General features: G+C 40.6%; 1 protein-coding gene across 1 annotated transcript in view; it reads right to left on the bottom strand.

Moving 5' to 3' along the window:
- The window catches only part of plxdc2b (plexin domain containing 2b), a 430,770-nt gene that overhangs the window by 269,868 nt on the left and 137,035 nt on the right, over positions 1-23,867 (bottom strand). Inside the window, exon 2 of the mRNA XM_060824983.1 lies at positions 3,436-3,635. Coding sequence (XP_060680966.1) covers positions 3,436-3,635 — 200 coding nt within the window. The remainder of the gene's footprint in view (positions 1-3,435; positions 3,636-23,867) is intronic.

Here is a 23,867-nt window from a genome sequence, read left to right as displayed (position 1 = left end):
TCTCCTTCTTTATGGTCATTTAAGCGGGCATTGGATAGGCATTTGGAAGTTATTGGGCTAGTATAGGTCAGGTAGGATTCGGTCGGCGCAACATCGAGGGCCGAAGGGCCTGTACTGCGCTGTATCCTTCTATGTTCTATGTTCTATGAATTCGACTGGGACAACACTACTATTATAGGACAAGCCAAACAGAGAACAGCCAGAGAATTCCTAGAGGCATGGCACTCATCCACAGATTCAATCAATAAGCACATCGACCTGGACCTAATATACTGACCACTGCAACGGACAGCTGGAACTCACAACCGGAAGCGGCAGATTCAAACCACTACAAATGCCAGAGGAAAGATCACAGAAGCGCTTTACAGGAGGCTCCCAAACACTGAGGATGTCACCTAGACAGGGGACAAAACGTCTGCAACACAAATTCCCAGCTTGGCGAACAAAACCAGAACAAGACTCAATTTCCTAGAAACGGAGGCACTCGCCTGACGTGTAGCTAAAGTAGGTAAAAACAATGACTGCAGATGCTGGAAACCAGATTCTGGATTAGTGGTGCTGGAAGAGCACAGCAGTTCAGGCAGCATCCAAGGAGCACTAAAATCGACGTTTCGGGCAAAAGCCCTTCATCAGGAATGGCCTTTGCCCGAAACGTCGATTTTACTGCTCCTTGGGTGCCGCCTGAACTGCTGTGCTCTTCCAGCACCACTAATCCAGTGTAGCTAAAGTAGCAACGCCTGCCAGAAACCCTGCTAGACTATCACTGACAGGATATGGTGGACTGGGGTGGACAAAATTAAAAATCACCCAAAACCATTCCACTACATTCCATGACACTGCAACCTTGTTGCTATAAAATCTGTCTTATGATTCTGCTCTGCAACCACCTGATGAAGAAGCAGCGCTTTGAAAGCTAGTGCCTCCTAATAAACCTGTTGGATTATAACCTGGTGTTGTTAGTTAAAAACAGGATAAAAGTTTCACATTTGCTTGTATGATCTAAGAATGCAGGCCACTTTAGATAATTTCTACCACTTTCCCTACCCCTCCATTGTCCACTTGACAGATTGGCAAGTCAAATAATGGACCTTAAAGTGAGTTATGAGAATGGGTTGAAATCCCAAAACACTCTGGGCATTGTTAGTCCTTAATTCCAATAGCCATATTTAAGGGAGGGGCTGCTCCAGAGACAAGATAATTGCAGGTGTGAACATTACTGTTTGCACCCAATCAGATGTAACACCTGAAGATGACAAAGAAACTTCAAATTACCCGGACTATAATAGCTTGTGATTACGAAGGTAACAAGCTGCAAACAACATCCCAAATGACAGACACTGTTTGTGTTTTTGCCCTTGAAGAATACGCAAGGACTGGGGTTAAAAAGCCATTTTCAACTCCACTAATGGGGACAACTGTGACTGAATGCTAATATGTGATATGGGTGGAATGGTGGCACAGTGGTTAGCACTGCTGCCTCACAGCGCCAGAGACCCGAGTTTAATTCCCGCCTCAGGCGATGGTGTGGAGTTTGCACGTTCTGCCCGTGTCTGCGCTTGTTTCCTCCGGGTGCTCCAGTTTCCTCCCACAGGTTAGGTGAATTGGCCATGCTAAATTGCCTGTAGTGTTAGGTGAAGGGGTAAATGCAGGGGAATGGGTCTGGGTGGGTTGCGCTCCAGCGGGTTGGTGTGGACTTGTTGGGCCAAAGGGCCTGTTTCCATACTGTAAGCAATCTAATCTCTCGGGTTTGAGAGTTCCCACATCCTGTGACCTTTAAAGTCAAAGAACTATCCTGTAGTTACGTCATTGTTCGAGATAAAAACTCGCTGGTACTCTTGATGCTGTAAACCTTCTAAAACATGAAGTAAGACAAAGCAGCAGGAGAATCGACATTTGGGGCATAAGCTCTTCATCAGGAAGGGCTTATGTCCAAGACGTCAATTCTCCTGCTGCTTGGATTCTGCCTGATCCACAGGATCAGCACCACACTCTTTGACTCTGATCTCCAGCATCTGCAGTCCTCACTTTCTCCGAGTAAGACAAAGGAACTTCAATCAGCTTACACAACCTAGAATCTCCAAAAGCAACTGTTCAACTACCAATATTGATGCTACCAGTAACCACCACAATGGCCATACCTTTAACTATCCACTCTTTGTCGAAATCACCTCTTCTTTACCATCTATGTGAATATATGCTGTATATGTACTAATGAATAAAGTTACTCTTTGTGTTCATTGAAGAAAGCCTGGTTAAATTGACTCATTTTGAAACACAAGCTCATTTGGCTCTGGGAGAAAGATATCCACAACAAACTATGAGGGATGGGAGACTAAAATTAATCTCTCCTCACAAGGGACCTTGCTAAGGGAAGCACAGTGGCTCAGTGATTTCCTCCCACAATCCAAGAGATGAATTGGCCGTGCTAAATTGTCCATAGTGTTCAGGGGCCTGTAGGTTAGGTGTATTAGTCTGGGGTAAATGTACAGCAATAGGGCAGTGGGTCTGGGTTGGTGTGGGCTTGTTGGGGTGAAGGGCCTGTTTCCACAATGTAAGGATTCTAGATCCATAATTTGTGGTCTCCCATCTGGAACTGCAGTGAACTGGTGTTTGGTTGTAACAAGGAGTACACTAAGTTTCATGACCTATTCTCTCTTATTAATTTCTTTTACATTCTATTGTGCTAGTTACTGTGGCTTGTATCAAGTAATTACTGGCATTGGAGTGCTTCTAATTGCTGCATCTCTATCTATGAAGCCAGCCATCAGTACACATGAAGACATCTCTACCTGAGTTTGACATTTCAAGAGCAAGATTTTAATACACCAGCTATATTTGGGAGCAGGAATTTTTTCAAAATTCTAGCAATAATCTTAGTAATGTTACTTCCCTCAGCTACTTAGATAGAATAACTGAAAGAGAAATAGATAATCAAGGCAATAGTCTAGTGGCTAACATCTTATTCAGTTTGACAAGCATTCAGTCAATCTGTTATCTGTACCTGACATACACTTCCTTCTTTATCATAACCAAAAAGCCACATACAGCTTACTGCTGGGATTATTTAAATTGGGCAATCATTCTGAAAGGTAAGAAAACATACACAACTCAGACACAAAACATTTTGATCATGGTCAGCAAGAAAATTCCTCCCACAATCCAAAGATGTGCAGGTCAAGTAGATTGGCCTTGCTAAATTGTCCATAGTGTTAGGTGCATGCGAGGGGGTCAGGTCTGGGTGGGTTACTCCTCAGAGGGTCGGTGTGGACTTGTTTGGCTGATGGGCCTGTTTCCACACAGTAAAAATCTAATCCAATCTAAAAAAATACATAAAGTTGTGTCCATGACAGACTGTCGCTAATAATTATAAAGCATTTCTTAAAACATGCTAATAATTCTAAAGCATTTCTTAACACTTCAATTTAACAAGCATACCTCAATTTTTGTATCATTGCTATTGTCCTCAGCAGGTTGAATGTCAAAGATTTTAGTAGGATCTGCAAAGTCCTGCTCCGGACTAGCTCTGTTTGTATCCACTGATTTGGGTGGTTGCTGTCGCTTCCATCGGTGATTATTGGTTTTGACATCTACCAAGATATCTGAAGATAACCTCGGACTAAATGTGTAGAACACTCCTAGAATAAAAACAGACAAACAAATGCGAGGTAATATTCCATATTCTATTAATCAAGAGAACACAAAAACAAATTTCAAATCTGGAGAACTAATCATTCAGCATAAATGCATGTTGAACACAGGAGATAGGGACCTTATCAACTAATGTATCTTTTAGGCAGAATGTCAGAAACTGGAAGAGAAAATGAGATTCAATTGTGATAAAAGAATGGGATCTTAAATATTTCTTGAGGTGTACATTTGGTGGAAAATTCAATGACTATGCTAATGAAAGAGGTATAAAAATCTTACACTTATGTAAGTATGAATGTATCAAAGTGATTTGTAAGCAATGAAGTCCATTTTGATTAAATTCATTGTTTTAATAATATGGTGATGAATTTACATGCAGCAAATGTAATAATCACTATAAAACTAATATCAATTTTCATTTTAAAAACATCTTTCGGTGATCCTTACTTGATCAAGTCTACATATGACCCCACAGCCATGATAATGTGATCAACTCTTAAAGCCACTCAGTTTGCAATTAGGTTTGGCAATAATTGCTGGCCTTATTAACTGATGGCCACATCACATGGAAGAAACACATTTCTTACTTTTTTTTCCTTGGAATTGATCAGTTTTGCTGAATCTCTTAATATCCTTTTGCATTTTTCATTAAAAAATGTATCTGCTGGATCTGATACTGATGAGACCGTCTCAATATTAGACACAATAAATAACCTGCTGTGCATTGTGCACTTTGAGAGAATTTTTTGAAGAATTTGGCACTAGCACAATTTCAGTAGTACTTTGTCTATTGCAACAAGGACATGATTTCTATTCCTACATACTTGACTGTACGCATATTTTAGTAAACAATCCTATCCCTATCTATTCTGAACTAAAGCTGGTAAAAATGTTTTGAGATAAACTCTGAGTTTATTTTGTGGTTATTACAACTGCAGATGGATAAAACATGAATGAAAGGGCTGAAACAGTACTGTTATTAGTATACACACCAAATTTGTCCTCAGATGACATTCCCTACAGTGTGGAAATAGGCCATTCGGCCCAACAAGTCCACACCGACCCTCTGAAGAGTAACCCACCCAGACCCATTTTCCTCTGACTAATGCACCTAACACTATGGGCAATTTAGTATGAACAATTCATCTTTGGACTGTGGGAAGAAACCAGAGCACCCGGAGGAAACCCACGCAGACACAGGGAGAATTAGCAAACTCCACACAGACAGTCGCCTAAGGCAGGAATTGAACCTGGGACCCTGGTGCTGTGAGGCAACAGTGCTAACCACTGAGCCACCATGCCGCCCATAATTTTCTGTCTGCACTGTGATATATCTCAGCATAATTCAGATATGTTTACTGGATTCTTGTTGGCCAACTTCAATGCAAGAGACCTAACAGGGAAGGGGATGAACTCAGGGCATGGTTAGGAACATGGAACTGGGATATCATAGCAATTACAGAAACATGGCTCAGGGATGGACAGGACTGGCAGTTTAATGTTCCAGGATACAAATACTATAGGAAGGATAGAAAGGAGGGCAAGAGAGGAGGGGGAGTGGCATTTTTGAAAAGGAATAGCATTATGGCTATACTTAGGGAAAATATTCCAGGTATACATCCAGGGAAATTATTTGGGTGGGACTGAGAAATAAGAATAAGATGATCACCTTATTAGGATATACAATAGACCCCCCCCCCCCACCCCCCCACCCACCTCATAGTCAGAAACAAATTTGTAAGGAGATTTCAGTTATCTGTAAGAATAATAGTGTAGGGATGGTCAGAAATTTTAACTTTCCAAATATAGACTGGGACTGCCATAGTGTTAAGGGTTTAAATGGAGAGGAATTTGTTAAGTGTGTACAAGAAGATTTTCTAATTCAGTATGTGGATGTACCTACTAGAGAAGGTGCAAAACCTGACCTACTCTTGGGAAATAAGGCAGGGCAGGTGACTGAGGTGTCAGTGGGGGAGCACTTTGTGGCCAGCAACCATAATGCAATTAGTTTTAAAATCGTGATGGAAAAGGATAGACAGGATCTAAAAGTTAAAGTTCTAAATAGGAGGAAGGCTAATTTTGACAGTATTTGGCAAGAACTTTCAAAAGTTGATTGGGGCGGATGTTTGCAAGTAAAGGGATGGCTGGAAAATGGGAAGCCTTCAGAATGAGATAACGAGAATCCAGAGAAAGTATATTCCTGTTAGGGTGAAAGGAAAGGCTGGTAGGTGTAGGGAATGCTGGATGTCTCGAGGAATTGAAGTTTTGGTTATGATAAAGAAGGAAGTGTATGTCAGGTACAGATAACAGATTGACTGAATGCTTCAAAGAGTTTAAAGGCAGTAGGAGTATACTTAAGAGGGAAATCAAAGAGGGCAAAAAGGGAATATGAGATGGCTTTGGCAAATAGGATTAAGAAGAATCCAAAGGGTATATTCAAATACATTAAGGACATAAAAGTAACTAAGGAGAGAATAAGGCCCCTCAAAGATCAGCAAGGTGGCCTTTGTGTGGAACCGCAGGAAATGGGGGAGGATACTAAACAAATATTTTGCATCAGTGTTTACTGATGGAAAATGGAAGTTATAATACGTGAAAAAATAGATGGTGACACCTTGGAAAATGCACATATTACAGAGGAGAATGTGCTGGATGTCTGGAAATGCATAAAAGTGGGTAAATCCTCAGGGCCTGATCAGGTGTACCCTAGAACTCTGTGGGAAGCTAGGGAAGTGATTGCTAGGACTCTTGCTGAGATATTTGTATCATCAATAGTCACAGGTGAGGTGCCGGAAGAATGGAGGTTGGCTAACGTGGTGGCACTGTTTAAGAAAGGTGGGAAGGAAAAACCAGGGAACTATAGATCAGTGAGCCTGACCTGATGGTGGGCAAATTGTTAGAGGGAATTCTGAGGGACAGGATTTACATGAATCTGGAAAGGCAAAGACTGATTAGCGATAGTCAACATGGCTTTGTGCATGGGAAGTCATGGTTCACTAACTTGATTTGAACTTTTTGAAGAAGTAGCAAAGAGGATTGATGAGGGCAGAGTGGTGGACATGATCTGTATGGACTTCAATAAGGTATTCGACAAGGTTCCTCATGATAGACTGGTTAGCAAGGTTTGATCCTATTTGGATACTGAAAAGTGTGCAACTCTGGTCTCCCTCCTATTGGAATGACGTTGGGAAACTTGAAAAGATTAATAAAATATTTACAAGAATGTTGGCAGGGTTGGGGGGTTTGAGCTAAAATGAAAGGCTGAATAGGCTGAGTTTGTTTTCCCTGGAGCGTCGGAGGCTGAGGGGTGACCTTACAGAAGTTTATAAAATCATGCGGGGCACGGATAAGGTAAATAGACAAGGTCTTTTCCCTGGAATGGGGGAGTCCAGAACTCGAGGGAATAGGTTTTCGGTGAGAGGGGAAAGATTTAAAAGGGATCTAAGGGGCAACTTTTTCACGCAGAATGTTCTGCGTGTATGGAATGAACTGTCAGAGGAAGTGGTGGAAGCTGATACAATTACAACATTTAAAAGCATCTGGATGGGTATATGAATAGGATGGATTTAGAGGGTTAAGTGCTGGCAAATGGGACTAGATTAATTTAGGATATCTGTCAGCATGGATGAGTTGGACTGCAGGGTCTGTTTCCATGCTGTACATCTCTATGTCTATAAAATATCATGCTGCCATAAAACAGTGAAAATCAGGCTTCATACATTTGGATAAATTTAAAGGAACATCGTCTCTCCCATTTAAATACCACCCAAAAATGACATATTAATATTTACAGAAGGCCATTTTTAAAGTTCTATTCATGATGATCCAATTCAATCAATCTTTCAATTCAATTTGACATCTGCCGAACCGTAGACAATTATATCTCACAACAACACCAACCGACACTGATAGATCTCGACTACATGTCTGCTGGAAAGGTCTAATAAATACAATGTCATATTTTTGTGACACTATAATGGGGAACTGTCACAATAATACAATTTATGTCATGGCATAAAGAATCATTGATATGAATATATTTATATTGAAACTGAAGAGACCATTCCTATTGGTGTAGAGGGCCAGGGTACATGTGGTAACCATGAAAAGACTTCTGGCTTCACCACATAGGAAATGCTGCAATAAGCTGAACAATATTTAAATACACACTTCAGAACACAACTAAGTGAAATGCCCTGAATAACACTTGTGCATTCACTCACAAATTAGGCACAAGACACTGACGGGACAAGTCCAATTTCCCAGTGCTGGGAACAGGAACATTCAGTTGCCTCCCTCTATCACCACTAGCTTTCTGCACTACTTTACTTGCCTTCCACCAATACTCATCCCCCAAACCTCCAAATCCCCACCTCAGTCCATTGTTACGAACTTCTAAATGTCTAGGCAACATTTCAGAACTATGACCTTACATCAGAACGAGACAAATTTAGAAATATAATAATTTTTGAGGAATTAGGTAAAACAAGGGAACCTGGGGGAAAAAAGTGAGACTCCTGACCCCAGGAGTTTATTTGCTGATTTGATTTCTTCTCTTGCTTTTCTCTTATTTCCTTTGCTTTGCATTCAGATAGCAGCCATTCAGCAACTTGCCATTCACACCTCCTTTGACATATCCTTTCACCTAATTATTCCATTTCCACTCCCTTCAACATGCACCATGAAGCATTCTGTTATCTAACCTCTCCTACCTTCCACTTTATTGTACACCTTGCCTTTCCTTCCCAATCTTTCCCCATCACTTGTTGAGCAAATTAGCAGGATTTCTATTCTTCTCAGTTCTGAAACCTCACGGACATCTTGTTTCTGCAATTCAAAAATTCTGAGATTCTGTGAAAAAGTTAACTCTGTTTCTCTTTTTAACAGATGCTTCCAAACCTGCTTAGTGTACCAGTCATTTTCATTTCCACTGTCCAGCATCCATACTATATAGCTTCTGCATTAATGAAACAGAACCCTCATTTTGCATGGATTTGGGCAAATATACAAGATAGCCATCCATTGGAATCTTCCTGTAATAAATGCCCATATAAGTGAGTAAACATCATATGCTATATGCCTAAAGACAATAAATTTAAATAAAAGCTTAAAAAAAAGTTGATATCCATCTATACTTCCCCTTGCCTGATGAAAGCAACCAACAGATATGGGCCCCCTATCTCAGGAAGGATGTAATGGCCCAGGAGTAGGTCCAGAGAAGGCTCATGAAAATGACCTCAGGAATCAAAGGTTTAACATATGTGGAATGTTTGAGGACTCTGGGTTGACACTGGATAGAGTTTAGAAGGATAAGGTGGAGATCTAATTGAAAATTACAGAACACTGAAAGGCCTGGATATAGTGGAAGTTAGAAAGATGTTTCCATTAGCAGGAGAGACTAGGACCTGAGGGGACAGTCTTAGAGTAAAGGGAAGACTCTTTAGAGCGGAGATGAGGAGAAACTTCTTCAGTCAGAGGCTGGTGAATCTAGGGAATTCATTACCACTGAAGGCTGAGGAAATCAGGTCATTCAGTGTATTTAAGACAGAGATAGAGAAGCTCTTGATTGTTAAGGGGATCAAAGGTTACTTGGAGAAAGCGGAAGAATGGGGTTGAGCACATCCACTAATATCATTTATTGTATCCGTTGCTCCCGATGAGGTCTCCTCTACATTGGGGAGACTGGGCGCCTCCTAGCAGAGCGCTTTAGGGAACATCTCCGAGATACCCGCCCCAATCAACCACACCGCCCCGTGGCCCAACATTTCAACTCCCCCTCCCACTCTGCCGAGGACATGGAGGTCCTGGGCCTCCTTCACCGCCGCTCCCTCACCACCAGACGCCTGGAGGAAGAACGCCTCATCTTCCGCCTTGGAACACTTCAACCCCAGGGCATCAATGTGGACCTCAACAGCTTCCTCATTTCCCCTTCCCCCACCTTATCCTAGTTTCAAACTTGCAGTTCAGCACACTCCCCATGACTTGTCCGGACTTGTCCGACCTGCTTATCTTCTTTTCCACCTATCCACTCCACCCTCTCCTCCCTGACCCATCACCTTCATCTCCTCCCCCACTCACCCATTGTGCTCTATGCTACTCTCTCCCCACCCCACCCTCCTCTAGCTTATCTCTCCATGCTTCCAGCTCACTGCCTTTATTCCTGATGAAGGGCTTTTGCCCGAAACGTCGATTTCGCTGCTCGTTGGATGCTGCCTGAACTGCTGTGCTCTTCCAGCACCACTGATTCAGAATGAGAAACTTAACAGCCAAGAGCAGACTTGATGGGCTGAATGGACTAATTTCTGCTCCTCTGTCTTATAGTCTAACATAATCAAAGACTGCTCCCACCCTGGTTATACTCTCTTCCACCCTCTTCCGTCAGGTAGAAGATATAAAAGTTTGAATACACATTTGAATAGATTCAAGAACAGCTTCTTCCCCGCTCGATCAGACTTTTGAACAGAACTCTCAAACATTAATGTTGAGACCTCTCTCTGCAACTTCTCTGTGGCTATACCACTATATTCTGCTCCCTGTTCTGCTACCCTGATGCATTTTGAATGGTATGATTGCTTGCATAGCACGCAAAACAACTTTTCATTCTATCTCAGTACATGACAACAATCAATATAACAAGAAACGTAATATTAAATATAGATACAGTAATGATAAAGCCGATCCAATGTCTGAAGACTGCCAATAGTAATACACGTCTGGAGAGTGAGGCGAGGTGGTGTGACTTGGTACAAATCATACAAGGTTCCGTGTGATCCAATATACATTACTCCTCCTGAAATGATGCTGCCAGAGGGCATTGCCCTTCTCACAAATACAGACATTGTAGATTTCCACTGACAGTTTCTACACATTCATCATTTCCACAAGACACTTTCATTAAACATGCAGGAAATTATACCACCTGCTGCATCAGATATCAATATGCAATCAACCGGACACTAAAAGTGCTGCAAAAGAATTCTGAAGGCTAGTGCCTCATCATAAAACAGTTTTTTAAAAGAAATTAGAGATTGTCAGCAATAATTGTGGTCTGCATTGGCTCTCTTGGATAATGTTAAAAATCTCAGAATCAAATTTCCTGCTGTCTGAGATATGATAACACATTTCAGATCATCACTACTATGCAATGTTCAGTTTAAGTTATTATGATAGTCCAGCAGGTCAGGAATGTATCGATCTCTGAAAAGTTTAAAATTCAATACTGTCAGCAGATGAAGTGCAAATTTAATGATGGATGAATTGTTATTTGTTCTTTTAAATCAGATGTTTAAAGTCATATTTCTTTACAACAGATTAAAATGTCTCTTCACTTTTTTTTACAAATGCAACTGTTGCTGCACTTCTGTTCTTGCACCTTGACCTCTTCTATTACAGCATAAACACCATGAAATGTTACCACTGAGAGTCACGTTGTTCTGACCTGCTGATTAAAAGTGCTCTGCAGGGTTACTTGCAGAACTTGCAGTTTCTTCCACAAGCTCATGTCGTTGCCATGTTCTTCTGAGTTGTTTCTAAAGCTTATGTGCATTAGGAGGTCTTACAAAATGGTTTTTACTTCCTCAAAGAGATGATTATTTTAGTAAGATGACCTACTTTGACTTTTTCCCAACTTTACTTCCATATTGGCATCGTGGAACACAATATGCATTAGTCACAGGCAAAACTGAACATAAAGCTTGGTTGCCATGACAGTTATGAACACATTAGCATGTGGTTTAACAAGAAGAATAAAACTAACCGATCAATGCAAATAATATGTCAAATTCACCAGAAAAGAAACAAATGAAACAAATAACATTTCCTGCTAAAGGAAACATCGTTCTAACTTCCACTCTATCCAGGCCTTTCAGTATTCTGTAATTTTCAATTAGATCCCCACCTTATCCTTCTAAACTCTATCCAGTGTCAACCCAGTGTCCAGTTCAAACCCTTCCCCCTCCAAAGTCTCTTTCAATAACTTTCCTTCAGTGTTCAGAATAAATAAATGTTTGTGGAAACAAACCAGCATCATGTCTCTCTGTGTACATTATTCTGAGCTGCTTTTATTTGAGAATAAGAATGTTCAGTTATCAGGCAGCTAAGAATTCTAAGTATTAAATGCTGTTTGACTTTCCCATAATTGTTGCAATGATGTGGATATTCTTATACAGTTAATTATAAAAAAAATTGCAGGAATAATTGTATGCTTAATAAAACAGTACAATATCCAGTGTTAAGAAGTGACAAAAGGTGAAAATGAATTATACCTATTTCAACCACACTGAGATAACCATGAGTAGAATTTAGTGGTCGCCACAATGGGCTTTCCACCCACACCCGAGCCAGTGGCAACACCACAGTGCCAATTGCTGGCAGCTCTGTTGGTATTAAGTTCCAATCAGGTAGTCAGCAACTGGCCTTCTGGGTCTTGCAAGGAGACTTTCTGCCTCTGACCATTCAGATTCTGGCAGTATCCAATACTCTCCAGCCTTAGCAGCACTGCCAGCGCAGGCACAGCATCAGGCGTCAGGAGGAGGATCTTCACTGGATTCCCTGGTGGGTCTCTTTCTTTGGGCACAGGATACCCAGGCAATGTGGATAACTTCCACCCACAAGGCTGGAGGCACGCTTGTTCCATTCACCTGGTAACTAGCTCACCTGAAGCTGATTGAATATCAGCAGTAACCATATAAAGCCCAGTAAGTTGTAAAACGTTCATTAAATATACTAAATAGTCACTGACTGGTCCCAGTGTGTTTTCTCAGCAGGAAAGTTGTCATCAGTTCTTCCTACTTAATTGGAAATAGTTGCAAAAGCAACAGTTTACCTATCCTGAATCATCCTGCTCCCGTTTTAAGACCCCCATGTTTTACTAATGGAAAGCATAGTTAAATTGGATAATTCCTATGATCTAAAATACAACCAAGGAACATCAAACAGAAAGAACTGATAGAAATTATTATGGTATTCAACTATTTTTGTCATAGCCAATTGCCACCAGTCTGATCAGGTACAATTAGAATGTATCACGGTATTACAAATGTCACTGATGCCCTACTTCAACACACTGATTCAGGAATAAACAGTAGCACTGGCATGGCCTAAGTAGGACTGTGCTGATAAAAATGTGGCGATTATAACTATCTGGTCATTTAAGGAAACTGGTCAATATCTCTTCATTTTCATTAACACAAGATAAGCTATTTCATGATCACCAGAATGGTTGATGGTCACTCTAAAGGTAGAAGCTTTCAGACTTGCTTATGGTTCAGCTAGCTACTTACCTTTACCTCAGAATTTGACAGATCCAGATAATTATATCAGTGAACCAGGCTAGCTTCTGAGATCTGGCTGCATACATCTGCTTGTGTTCAGGAGATTTTCTGCCAGTTCAGCAGAATCAGCTGCAAGCAAGTGACCAGCTTCAAACTTTTGATTCTTGTCAAAACTGAGTCCTCACATCACATACTGCTTTGTTTAAATGAGCTACATTGTGTACAATCTCTGAATCCTTTACTTTAAAATCTGCCTCCAAGCACAGAGAAGCAAGTTGCTGTGATGAGGGTTTGTGATATATTATTGTCACTATTTGAAAACATGGGTTCTAAAGTGGATAGAAGCAGGTATAGCTCCAATTTTTACTTCTCTGTTGTGTGGATTATGAAAGAAGGACCTTGTTTCATTTTTTAATTCTGTGGGTGGCATCACAGCATCTGGAAATGTGTTTACATGCATCTAAATGCGGCCTCCAAAAAGCCTCTGAGGGGAATGGTTCAGTACTTTAGGTCAACAAGGATAGAAGAGGGGAACAAAGCCTCATAACGGGGTGCTATGAAGTTGCAGACGTGTACTGTACTCTTAAGGGAGCTGAAATTTCCTGCTGGCAAAGAGTGTTCTGAAAGCTTTTAAAATCTAACAGGGAATGAAAGAAATAGTTGGAGATGTGTTAACATGATACAAAACCAAATTCAAATTCAACCAATCAATGCTCCAGATACTAAAATCCAATGAAATTTGAATTTTACTATTTGGGATGACATCAAACCAATGAAATGATCTGATGTTTTGGGGTATAAAGCCAGATATTTTGAATAGTTAGGGGAAGAACTACCAAGGAGATCCACACATATAGACTGCTAGCTGAAGAGTTCTCGGAAAGGTACCTGTCCATAAGAAGTTTGTGCAGCAGAACATTAACGCCGACCTGGAGAAAAATCTATAGGGGAAAATCTACAACGCAGAAGCGACAAAGCTGAGTGGTTTTGAAATGTGAATTTTTTTTTGGAAATCTTAATCAGGTTATTTATTAGACCAGTATTGTACACTGGGAGGTAAAAGATAGATTTAAGGGAAAGGAATTGTGAATAGTTGTTGGTTTTAATATTCTCTGTTGGACTTAAAGAATAAAATTGTCAATTTTTACTTTAAGTAGTGACCTCTAGGAGAGTTCTTTGCCACTCAAAATTTAACAGATTACAGTGTGAGGTGAGCTTCTCTGTGTGTTAGGTTTAAGTTAAGAGGGGTTTACACTGTGTCATAACATGAGGTAACCTATGGCTCAGAGAGGCAGAGAAAGAAATCAGCACTATTAGAAAGACAGAATCATTCAGAAGGTCAGTGAGTGTGCACATTTTTGTCAAGTCAAAGCAAATTACTTAGGGAGAGAAAGGATCTCTGCATGGTCAATTGGTTGATAATCCCTTCCTAATACAGAACTTGTTTGAATATGAAATACACTGACTGACAGAATGTGTGTGGCATTGTTTAAGATTTGCCTATTATAATGTATGAACAACAATAATCTGTTCTGGTTTTTTTGAGTGATCCTGAAATGCCAGTTGTAAACCAAGATCATTAATTCTTTTTGTGTTTTAATTGCAGTGGACTAGGTCAGTTAGGGTTAAAAACATCATGGCGTTCTGACATTTGTAAATTATTTGCTTAATATCATATATGGCAACCTCCATTTAATTATAAAATAACAAACCAAAGAAATCTGTGGATGGTGGAACTCTGAAACTAAAATAGAAATTGTTTTGATAAACTCAGCAGATCTGGCAGTGAGAAAACAGAGTCAATATTTTGTGTCCATGTCCCCTCAGAGTTTTTTGAATTTTTGTTTTTGCTCCATTAGGTTCACTGTCAATCCTTCCATGATTATTTTCCAGCCGTTGCAACCTCTTCTACATGTCAGTCTAATTCCATTTTTGAACTTACCTGGGACACATTCCCACATCCACATTGTTCTCTGGACATTTGGGACTTCTTCCTGTACCCTGTATTCTGTTGAGGTGCTGCCAGGTTTGGGACAGTACCTCATATGAATACTAAGTCCATTTAGTGCTTCAGCACTCTTAGGCTGTCTTTCCAACTTTCCACTGCAGGTCGTTCTGTTATAACACGTACTCCATTAATGCGAATTGGCTGTAATGTAATTGACGAATTAGGGACACTATTTCCAAAGCACAAACTTTTTAAAATATGTTGGCTGTAACATGATTACATCGCCAACACTTTAAGCACTGTTTCTAAAGTGCATTTTTTCTATAATGCAGGTTGCACAAAAACGCAACCATCAAATTATAGAAGAGCTACCTGTGCTCTAGTGTAGTCTACACAGTAATACTTGCTACACCCATGCTGTCAAGCAGAAACCTTCCCTAGATGCGTTGCACTGTTTAATGATCCATTGAAATCTTCCTTTGATTAACTGACGCAAAGTCTGACTGGAATAAATGACTCACTTCCAAGGTGCTGAATGCTGCATCAATTCCTCGTCGCTGACTTCAAATGAAAATTTGCTATTATCATCAATTCTCAATAATGTTCACTAATCTATTTCTAAAGGAACAGGATCTTCAGATCAGCACAAACTCAGATGCCAGTCCATTAGTGTTTTCCGCCATCATCAAATAACTATTTACTTCTAACCATTCTGCTACTAAATTTTAGTACAGACAGGAAGATACAGTTAATAGGAGTGTTCATGGAGATCAGTTTAGATTATGACCTTAAGTAGCTCCTCTCATCTGTCAGTATGCATGTATCAGCATCACTCAGTTGATAACTGTTCTACAACCTGAATTGGAACATTGAAAACTGGAGCTGGTTGTCAAGTAACGCTGGGGATAAATTTGTACTTAAAAATTGTTAGATCGGCATCATGGACAGCTGGTCTGGAATAACCTATTTATGGTGAAAAATATCTTTACATGTGACATAAAACTGAGGCATTAGCCAACAAAACAGGAATCAATAGGCTTCAAAGTAATTCATTCTTTTTGGTACTTGTTTGAAGCCAAATGGTGTTGCCCAGTGATCACACAATTCAGTGAAATACTAAACGCCATCAATTCTACATGGCATAACTAAACATGAAAGCTGACAATCCTGTGCGGTACCAGGTGCTGCAAGGTCGGAAGTGTCGTGTTTCAGTTCAGACATTAAATTGAGGTTCCCCCCAATTGAAGTCCTGTACCTGCATGTGTGCACAATCAGGACAAGCCCCTTATGAATTGGCACTCTCGATAAACCGGCAAATATTATTTCCCTGAAATACTGGAAGTTTACTGTATTATTGCAATCTCCGTAACATCCAAGTCATCAATTAAGGGTGCGAGCAAAAACATTCTCTGCCAATAAGTTTTATTTGGGTTAGTATTTCAGGAATTCATGCCGTAAATAAAGTATGCCCCCACATTGCATTCTCATTATTTAGTGTGCGCCTTTATATTGATTTTGTGCTCCTCATGAGCAACTGGAATATTTGATCAACCAGAAGTCCCACAGGTGCCGGTTAATAAAAAACGTTTACTGTAACAGGGAAGCTTTTTAGATTAAGGAATTCTTATAGACAGGAGTAGGCCATTCTGCCCTTATCATGAAATACAGATGCCAAACAAGAGTGTAATAACCAGGATTTAAAAACTAGATTAAATGTTATTTTTATGGAACTCCTCAAGACCTGACACTTGAATGTTACTGGGGTGAATGTTACTAGCAGTAAATTATGAATAGAAGATAAAATACAGATTGGAAAAGAAAATTAGAACTCAGAAATAGACAGAGAGAAAGAGACAGAGAGAGATATAGACAAAAGTGAAAGAAAAAGCCATGTTTTAAATTACCAACATTACCTTCTAAATATTTGTCAAATTAAGTTTTCAGAGCCAGAGAAGTTTCTCTTGAGTAATCATCATTTACTGCACTGTTACAAATTCACTTATGTTCTGAATGCATCAACCACACTGTGTTCTGCTGCAGTTAGTGGATTAGCACCATTCCATTGTTTAATCCATCAGCAAGGCACTGATCAGATGCAGCATGTGGAACAATAGGATAACTCAGACCACAACTTGTAGATTTCCTTTAGATGTTAATGCTTTGGAAGCAGTTTGGAGGTTTATTGGACTAACATCCAGAATAAGTGGATCACCTTATGAGGAAAGGTTAGACAGGGATAGTCCTATAGCCCCTACAAGAGTTTAAAGTGAATTATTGAAAGATGTAAGATCCTAGGGAACTTGGGCAGGTGGATGTGGAAAGGATGATTCATCTTTTTGAAGAATTTAGAATTAGGGGTTATAATTTCAAGATCAGGGTGTCGCACTCTAAGATAAAGTTCAGTTTTTTTGCTTTCAGAGGGTCAAGTGTCTTTGTAATTCTCTTCCTCAAAGGGCAGAATTGTTAAACATTTATAAGGCAAAGGTAGATAGATTCTTGATAACTAAGAGGATAAAAGCTTCTCCAGGGTATGCCAGAATGGAGAGCTACAGTTTAAAAACACAGCAGTCATGAGCATATTGTATAGCAGAGCAGGCTGGAAGGACCAAATGGCGTACTCTTGTTCCTTGTTCACAGGTTCATGATGCTGACAGGCAACAGGATAGTCAGGGATGAATTCTGTTTCCTGTTGTCATGCCTAGGAGATTTGAAGATTTTCTCTGCCTGCTCAGGGTCAGGAGTAAAGAAATATCTTTATGCCTGGGATGATCCTGGAATGGGAGGGGGAGGATCCAGTTGTTGTGATTCGATAAGGAACCAACAAGGTGCAACAGGGAACGTTGTTTGGTGAGAATGTTTGAAGACTTTAACAGCAAATTAAAATATGGTACAAAAATATTGAAAATAAAAATGGTGATTGTTTTTGATCTCATCACAACTACACTGACATGGCTATCATAGAACATAGAACATAGAAAGATACAGCGCAGTACAGGCCCTTCGGCCCTCGATGTTGCGCCGACCGAATCCTACCTAACCTACACTAGCCCAATAACTTCCAAATGCCTATCCAATGCCCGCTTAAATGACCATAAAGAAGGAGAGTTCACCACTGCTACTGGCAGGGCATTCCATGAACTCACAACCCGCTGTGTAAAGAATCTACCCCTAACATCTGTCCTATACCTACCACCCCTTAATTTAATGCTGTGTCCCCTAGTAACACCTGACTCCATTAGCGGTAAAAGGTTCTCAGTGTCGACCCTATCTAAACCCCTAATCATCTTATACACCTCTATCAAATCTCCCCTAAACCTTCTCTTCTCCAATGAGAACAGCCCCAAGTGCCTCAGCCTTTCCTCATAAGATTTTCCTACCATTCCAGGCAACATCCTGGTAAACCTCCTCTGCACTCGTTCCAATGCCTCCACATCCTTCCTATAGTATGGCGACCAAAACTGCACACAATACTCCAGATGAGGCCGCACCAGAGTCTTATACAGTTGCAACATGACCTCAGGACTCCGGAACTCAATTCCTCTACCAATAAAGCCCAGTACACCATATGCCTTCCTCACAGCACTATTTACCTGGGTGGCAACTTTCAGAGATCTGTGTACATGGACACCAAGATCCCTCTGCTCATCCACACTACCAAGTAGCCTACCATTAGCCCAGTAATCCATCTTCTTGTTATTCCTACCAAAGTGAATGACTTCACACTTAGCTACATTGAATTCCATTTGCCACATTTCTGCCCAGCTCTGCAACTTATCTATATCCCGCTGTAACCTACCACTTCCTTCCTCACTATCCACAACTCCACCGACTTTTGTGTCATCCGCAAACTTGCTTACCCAGCTTTCAAGCCCTTCCTCTAGATCATTTATAAAGATAACAAAAAGCAATGGTCCCAAAACAGATCCTTGTGGTACACCGCTAGTAACTGCACTCCAAGATGAACATAGTCCATCAACTACTACCCTCTGTCTCCTTCCAGCCAGCCAATTCCTAATCCAAACCTCTAATGTATCCTCAATGCCATACCTCCATAGTTTTAGCATTAGCCTACCATGGGGAACCTTATCGAACGCCTTACTAAAATCCATATACACAACATCTACTGCTTTACCCTCGTCCACTTCCTTAGTCACCTTCTCAAAGAACTCAATAAGGTTTGTGAGGCACGACCTGCCCTTCACAAAACCATGCTGGCTATCCTTGATCACGTTATTCCTATCCAGATGTTCATAAATCTTATCCCTTACCATTCTCTTTAAGACTTTGCCCACCACTGAAGTCAGACTCACTGGCCTATAGTTACTAGGGCTATCCCTACTCCCTTTCTTGAACAAGGGGACCACATTCGCTATCCTCCAGTCCTCTGGTACTATTCCCGTTGACAATGACGACATAAAAATCCAGGCCAATGGCTCTGCTATCTCCTCCCTAGCTTCCCATAGGATCCTAGGGTAAATGCCATCAGGCCCAGGAGACTTATCTATTTTCATCCTCGCCAATATTCCCAGAACCTTTTCCCTGCATATTTCCAGGCCATCCATTCTAATCATTTGTGACTCCATATTCACATCAGCAACAGTGTCCTGTTCCTGAGTGAATACTGATGAAAAGTATTGATTTAGTGTCTCTCTAATCTCCTCCGCCTCCACACACAACTTCCCACTACTATCCTTGACTGGACCGATACCTACCCTAGTCATCCTTTTATTCCTGACATACCTATAGAAAGCCTTTGGGTTTTCCCTAATCCTACCAGCTAAAGACTTTTCATGTCCCCTTCTCGCTTCTCTTAGCTCTCTCTTTACATCCTTCCTGGCTACCTTATAACTCTCTATCGCCCCAACTGAACCTTCACGCCTCATCTTTACATATGCCGCCTTCTTCCCTTTCACAAGGGATTCCAATTCCTTACTAAACCACGGCTGCCTCACAAGGCCCTTTACACCATGCCTGACTGGTACATACTTATCGAGGACACGTAGTAGCTGCTCCTTGAACAATCCCCACATCTCATTAGTGTTCTTCTCTTGAAGCCTGTTTTTCCAATCCACACATCCTAAGTCATGCCTCACTGCATCATAATTTCCCTGCCCCCAGCTATGACTCTTGCCCTGCGGCGCACACTTATCCCTCTCCATCACTAAAGTAAAAGTCACCGAGTTGTGGTCACTGTCCCCGAAGTGCTCACCTACCTCCAAGTCTAACACCTGGCCTGGTTCATTACCTAGAACCAAATCCAGTATAGCCTCACCTCTTGTTGGCCTGTCTACATATTGTGTCAGGAAACCCTCCTGCACACATTGGACAAACACCGACCCATCTAATGAACTCGAGCTATAGCTCTCCCAGTCAATATCTGGGAAGTTAAAGTCCCCCATAACAACCACCCTGCTACCTTCACTCTTTTCCTGAATCATCCTCGCAATATTATCCTCTACTTCTCTAGGACTATTAGGAGGCCTGTAGAAAACACCTAACAGGGTGACCTCACCTTTCTTATTTCTAACCTCAGCCCAAACTACCTCAGATGGCAAGTCCTCTTCCATCGTCCATTCCACTGCTGTAATACTATCTTTGACAAGTAATGCCACACCTCCCCCTTTTTTACCCCCATGTCTGATCCTACTAAAACATTTAAACCTTGGAACCTGCAACAGCCATTCTTGTCTCTGTTCTACCCACGTCTCTGTAATGGCCACAACATCGAAGTCCCAGGTACCAACCCACGCTGCAAGTTCACCTACCTTATTTCTTATACTTCTGGCATTGAAGTATACACACTTCAATCCACCCTTCTGTTTACAGGCACCCTCCTTCGAGATCGCTGCATTATTCATAACCTCCCTACACTCAAGGTCCTGTACCCTAAAGCTACAGTCCAGGTTCCCATGCCCCGGCGGAGTTAGTTTAAACCCTCCCAAAGAGCACTAGCAAACCTCCCCCCAAGGATACTGGTGCCCCTCAGGTTCAGGTGTAGACCATCCTTTGTATAGAGGTCCCACTTTCCCCAGAAAGAACCCCAGTTGTCCAGAAACCGGAATCCCTCCCTCCTGCACCATCCCTGTAGCCACGCATTTAACTGCTCGCTCTCCCTATTCCTCGACTCTCTATCACGTGGCATGGGTAACAAACCAGAGACTACAACTCTGTTTGTTCTAGCTCTGAGCTTCCAACCTAGCTCCCTGAAAGCCTGTCTGACATCCTCACCCCTCTTCCTACCTATATCGTTGGTGCCAACGTGGACCACGATCTGGGGCTGCTCTCCCTCCCCCTTAAGGACCCGGAAAACACGATCAGCGACATCACGTACCCTTGCACCTGGGAGGCAACATACCAAACGTGAGTCACTGTCGCCCCCACAAAACCGTCTGTCTGTACCCCTCACTATCGAGTCCCCAAGAACTATCGCTCTACCTTTCTCCACCCTTCCCTTCTGAGCAACGGGGCAAAGTTGGGATCTAAATATTCCATAGCGTAAAATATTTTGGACAGACAGAATTGCAACGGACATAGGGTAAGCCCTGTTAATAAAGGATGACATAAGGACATTTGTGTGGAAATATACTCTCTTTGAAGATTATGAAGTAAATTCAGTTTGGTTTGAGATTAGGAATAGTAAGAACAGAAAATGTTGGTGAGAGTAGTTTCTACACATCCTGGTTGTTAAGCTGTTGGATGAATATGAATCAAGAAATTATTGGATCATTTAACAAAGGCAGCACCATAATTGTGGGAGAGTGTAATTTTCATATAGACTGGACAAATCAAAGTGACAAGGGTGGGCTAGAAAATGTATTTTTGAAAGTTTTGTGGCAGGTTCCTGGAACAATTCAGTGTAGAAAAACAATGGATAAAGCTACTTTAAATTTAACGGTGCACAAAGAGGCTGTGTTAATTAATAATGACGCAGTAAAACATCCACTGGGAGTTCATGGTTTTATGTAATTGAAGTTTATATTTGATTTGAAAGCAACATACTGTGATGATTTAACTTAAACAAAGACAATTACGTAGGGGAATGCTGGTTAAGAGTGATTGCGCAAATAAACTAAAAAGCATGGCATGTATAAACAGTGGAGAAGATTTAACAAAATAATTCAAAATATTCAACATAAATAGATTCATTTGAAAACAAAACCTTGGCCAGAAAGATCTATCCATGACTTATACAGAAGCTTAAGGATAATATCAGATCAAAAGGAGAGGTTTCAAAGAATATGAAATAATCTGTTAAAAATCACACAACACCAGGTTATAGTCCAACAGGTTTAATTGGAAGCACACTAGCTTTTGGAGCAACGCTCCTTCATCAGGTGGTAGTGAAGTACACAATTGTAAGACACAGAATTTATAGCAAAAGTTTACAGTGTGAACTTTTAACTTTGTACACCCCAGTCCAACACCGGCATCTTTAAATCATGAAATAATCTGAGAATTGAAAGCATTGCAGAAACTAGCAAAATATCAACAAAAAGTTGATAAAAAGAGAAAAAAAATTGACTGGGCACAAAGTTGATTGAAATATAAAAACAAATTGTAAAACGTTTTACAAATATATGAGAAAGGAGGATAGCAGCACAAGTAAATGTTAGTGGCTTAGAAGCAGAGACAGGAAAAAATATTATGGGGTACGAGGAAATAGTAGAGACAGCAAACAATCATTACCTTCAAAGCAAAAGATCCAGGTTTCACACCAGAAATAGAGGGCAGACAAATGATTTTTAAAAAGTGGCAAAGTTGTATACATTAATATGAGCAAAGAAAAAGTGCTAGGGAAATTTAAGGGACTAAAATTTGGTAATCCCAACCTAATGGCCTACATCCCAGGATTCTAAAAGAGAAAGTTTCACTGTTGGATGGGTTGGCTATTATTTTCCAAAAATCCTCAGATTCTTGAATTGTTCAAGGAGATTAGGAGTTAGCAAATATGATTATTCAAGAAAGGAAGAGAAAAAAAGTGAAGCATTGACCAGTTAGCCTGACTTCAGTTGTTAAGAAAGTGCTGGAATTTATTTTTAAGGAAATCTTAACACATTTACAAAATTATAGCACTATAAGTAAAGTCAACATGGTTTTACAAAAGGGGAACTCCAGTTAGGACAAATGTTTTCATGTTTTTTGAAGAATTAAATCATAGGATAGTAAAGGGGAACCAGTTGAAGGAGTATTTGGATTTCCAAAAAACACATTCAATGAGGTGCTACACAAATGGATAATAGGCAAGATAATAGCTCATATCAATGATTGGTCAACTAGCAGGAAACAAGAGGCAGGTATAAAAGAGGCATTGTCAGGATGGCAACCTGTGACTAGAGAAGTGCTGCATGGATTGGTAGAGAGGCCTCAGCTGTTTACAAACTATATTACTGACTTAGATGAAAGTAGCATGTATGAGTTGTGAAGTTGTGAATCTGAGTGTGATATGAACAGGTTGACTAAGTGGCCAACAAGATAGCAGTTGAAGTGTAATGAAGGGAAGTATAATATTATTCAGTTGGTTATATAGAGTAAGGGCAGATTATTTTTTTAAAAGATGTGGAACTTGGTTAGAATGCAGGTACAGAAATCCATTCAAAAGGCAAATGGCAAATTGGCATTTCTTGCAATGGGATTTGAGTACAGGATATTTCTACAATTGTACAAGTTTTTGTTGTGACCAAATGACAATAATCTTTAATCCAATTCCTGATTTTATATAAATCCAGCTGTCCTTATGAAAGTTCTTTATAAAAACAGAATTCACTTCTTTGCAAGGTGCTTGTCCCCAGTATACCCTGGGAATGGAATATCAATTTAGCTTTGTTTTGGGGTTTATAGGTGAAGTCCAGCGCAGTCTGAAGCCAGGGCAGACTGGACACAAGATGGCACGGGTTGGAAGACCGCTGTTCTGGACCTTAATTTCTACAATGTTGGACAATTTATTTCTCTATTTTCTAAGACCTTGTAAGTAAAGAAGCGGGACCTTGGTATTTCTGGAC

The sequence above is a fragment of the Hemiscyllium ocellatum genome, chromosome 5 (genome assembly GCF_020745735.1).
Source record: "Hemiscyllium ocellatum isolate sHemOce1 chromosome 5, sHemOce1.pat.X.cur, whole genome shotgun sequence".
NCBI classification, from domain to species: domain Eukaryota; kingdom Metazoa; phylum Chordata; class Chondrichthyes; order Orectolobiformes; family Hemiscylliidae; genus Hemiscyllium; species Hemiscyllium ocellatum.
Note: the sequence above shows the minus strand (reverse complement) of the source record. Positions and strands in the feature narration are given on the sequence as shown.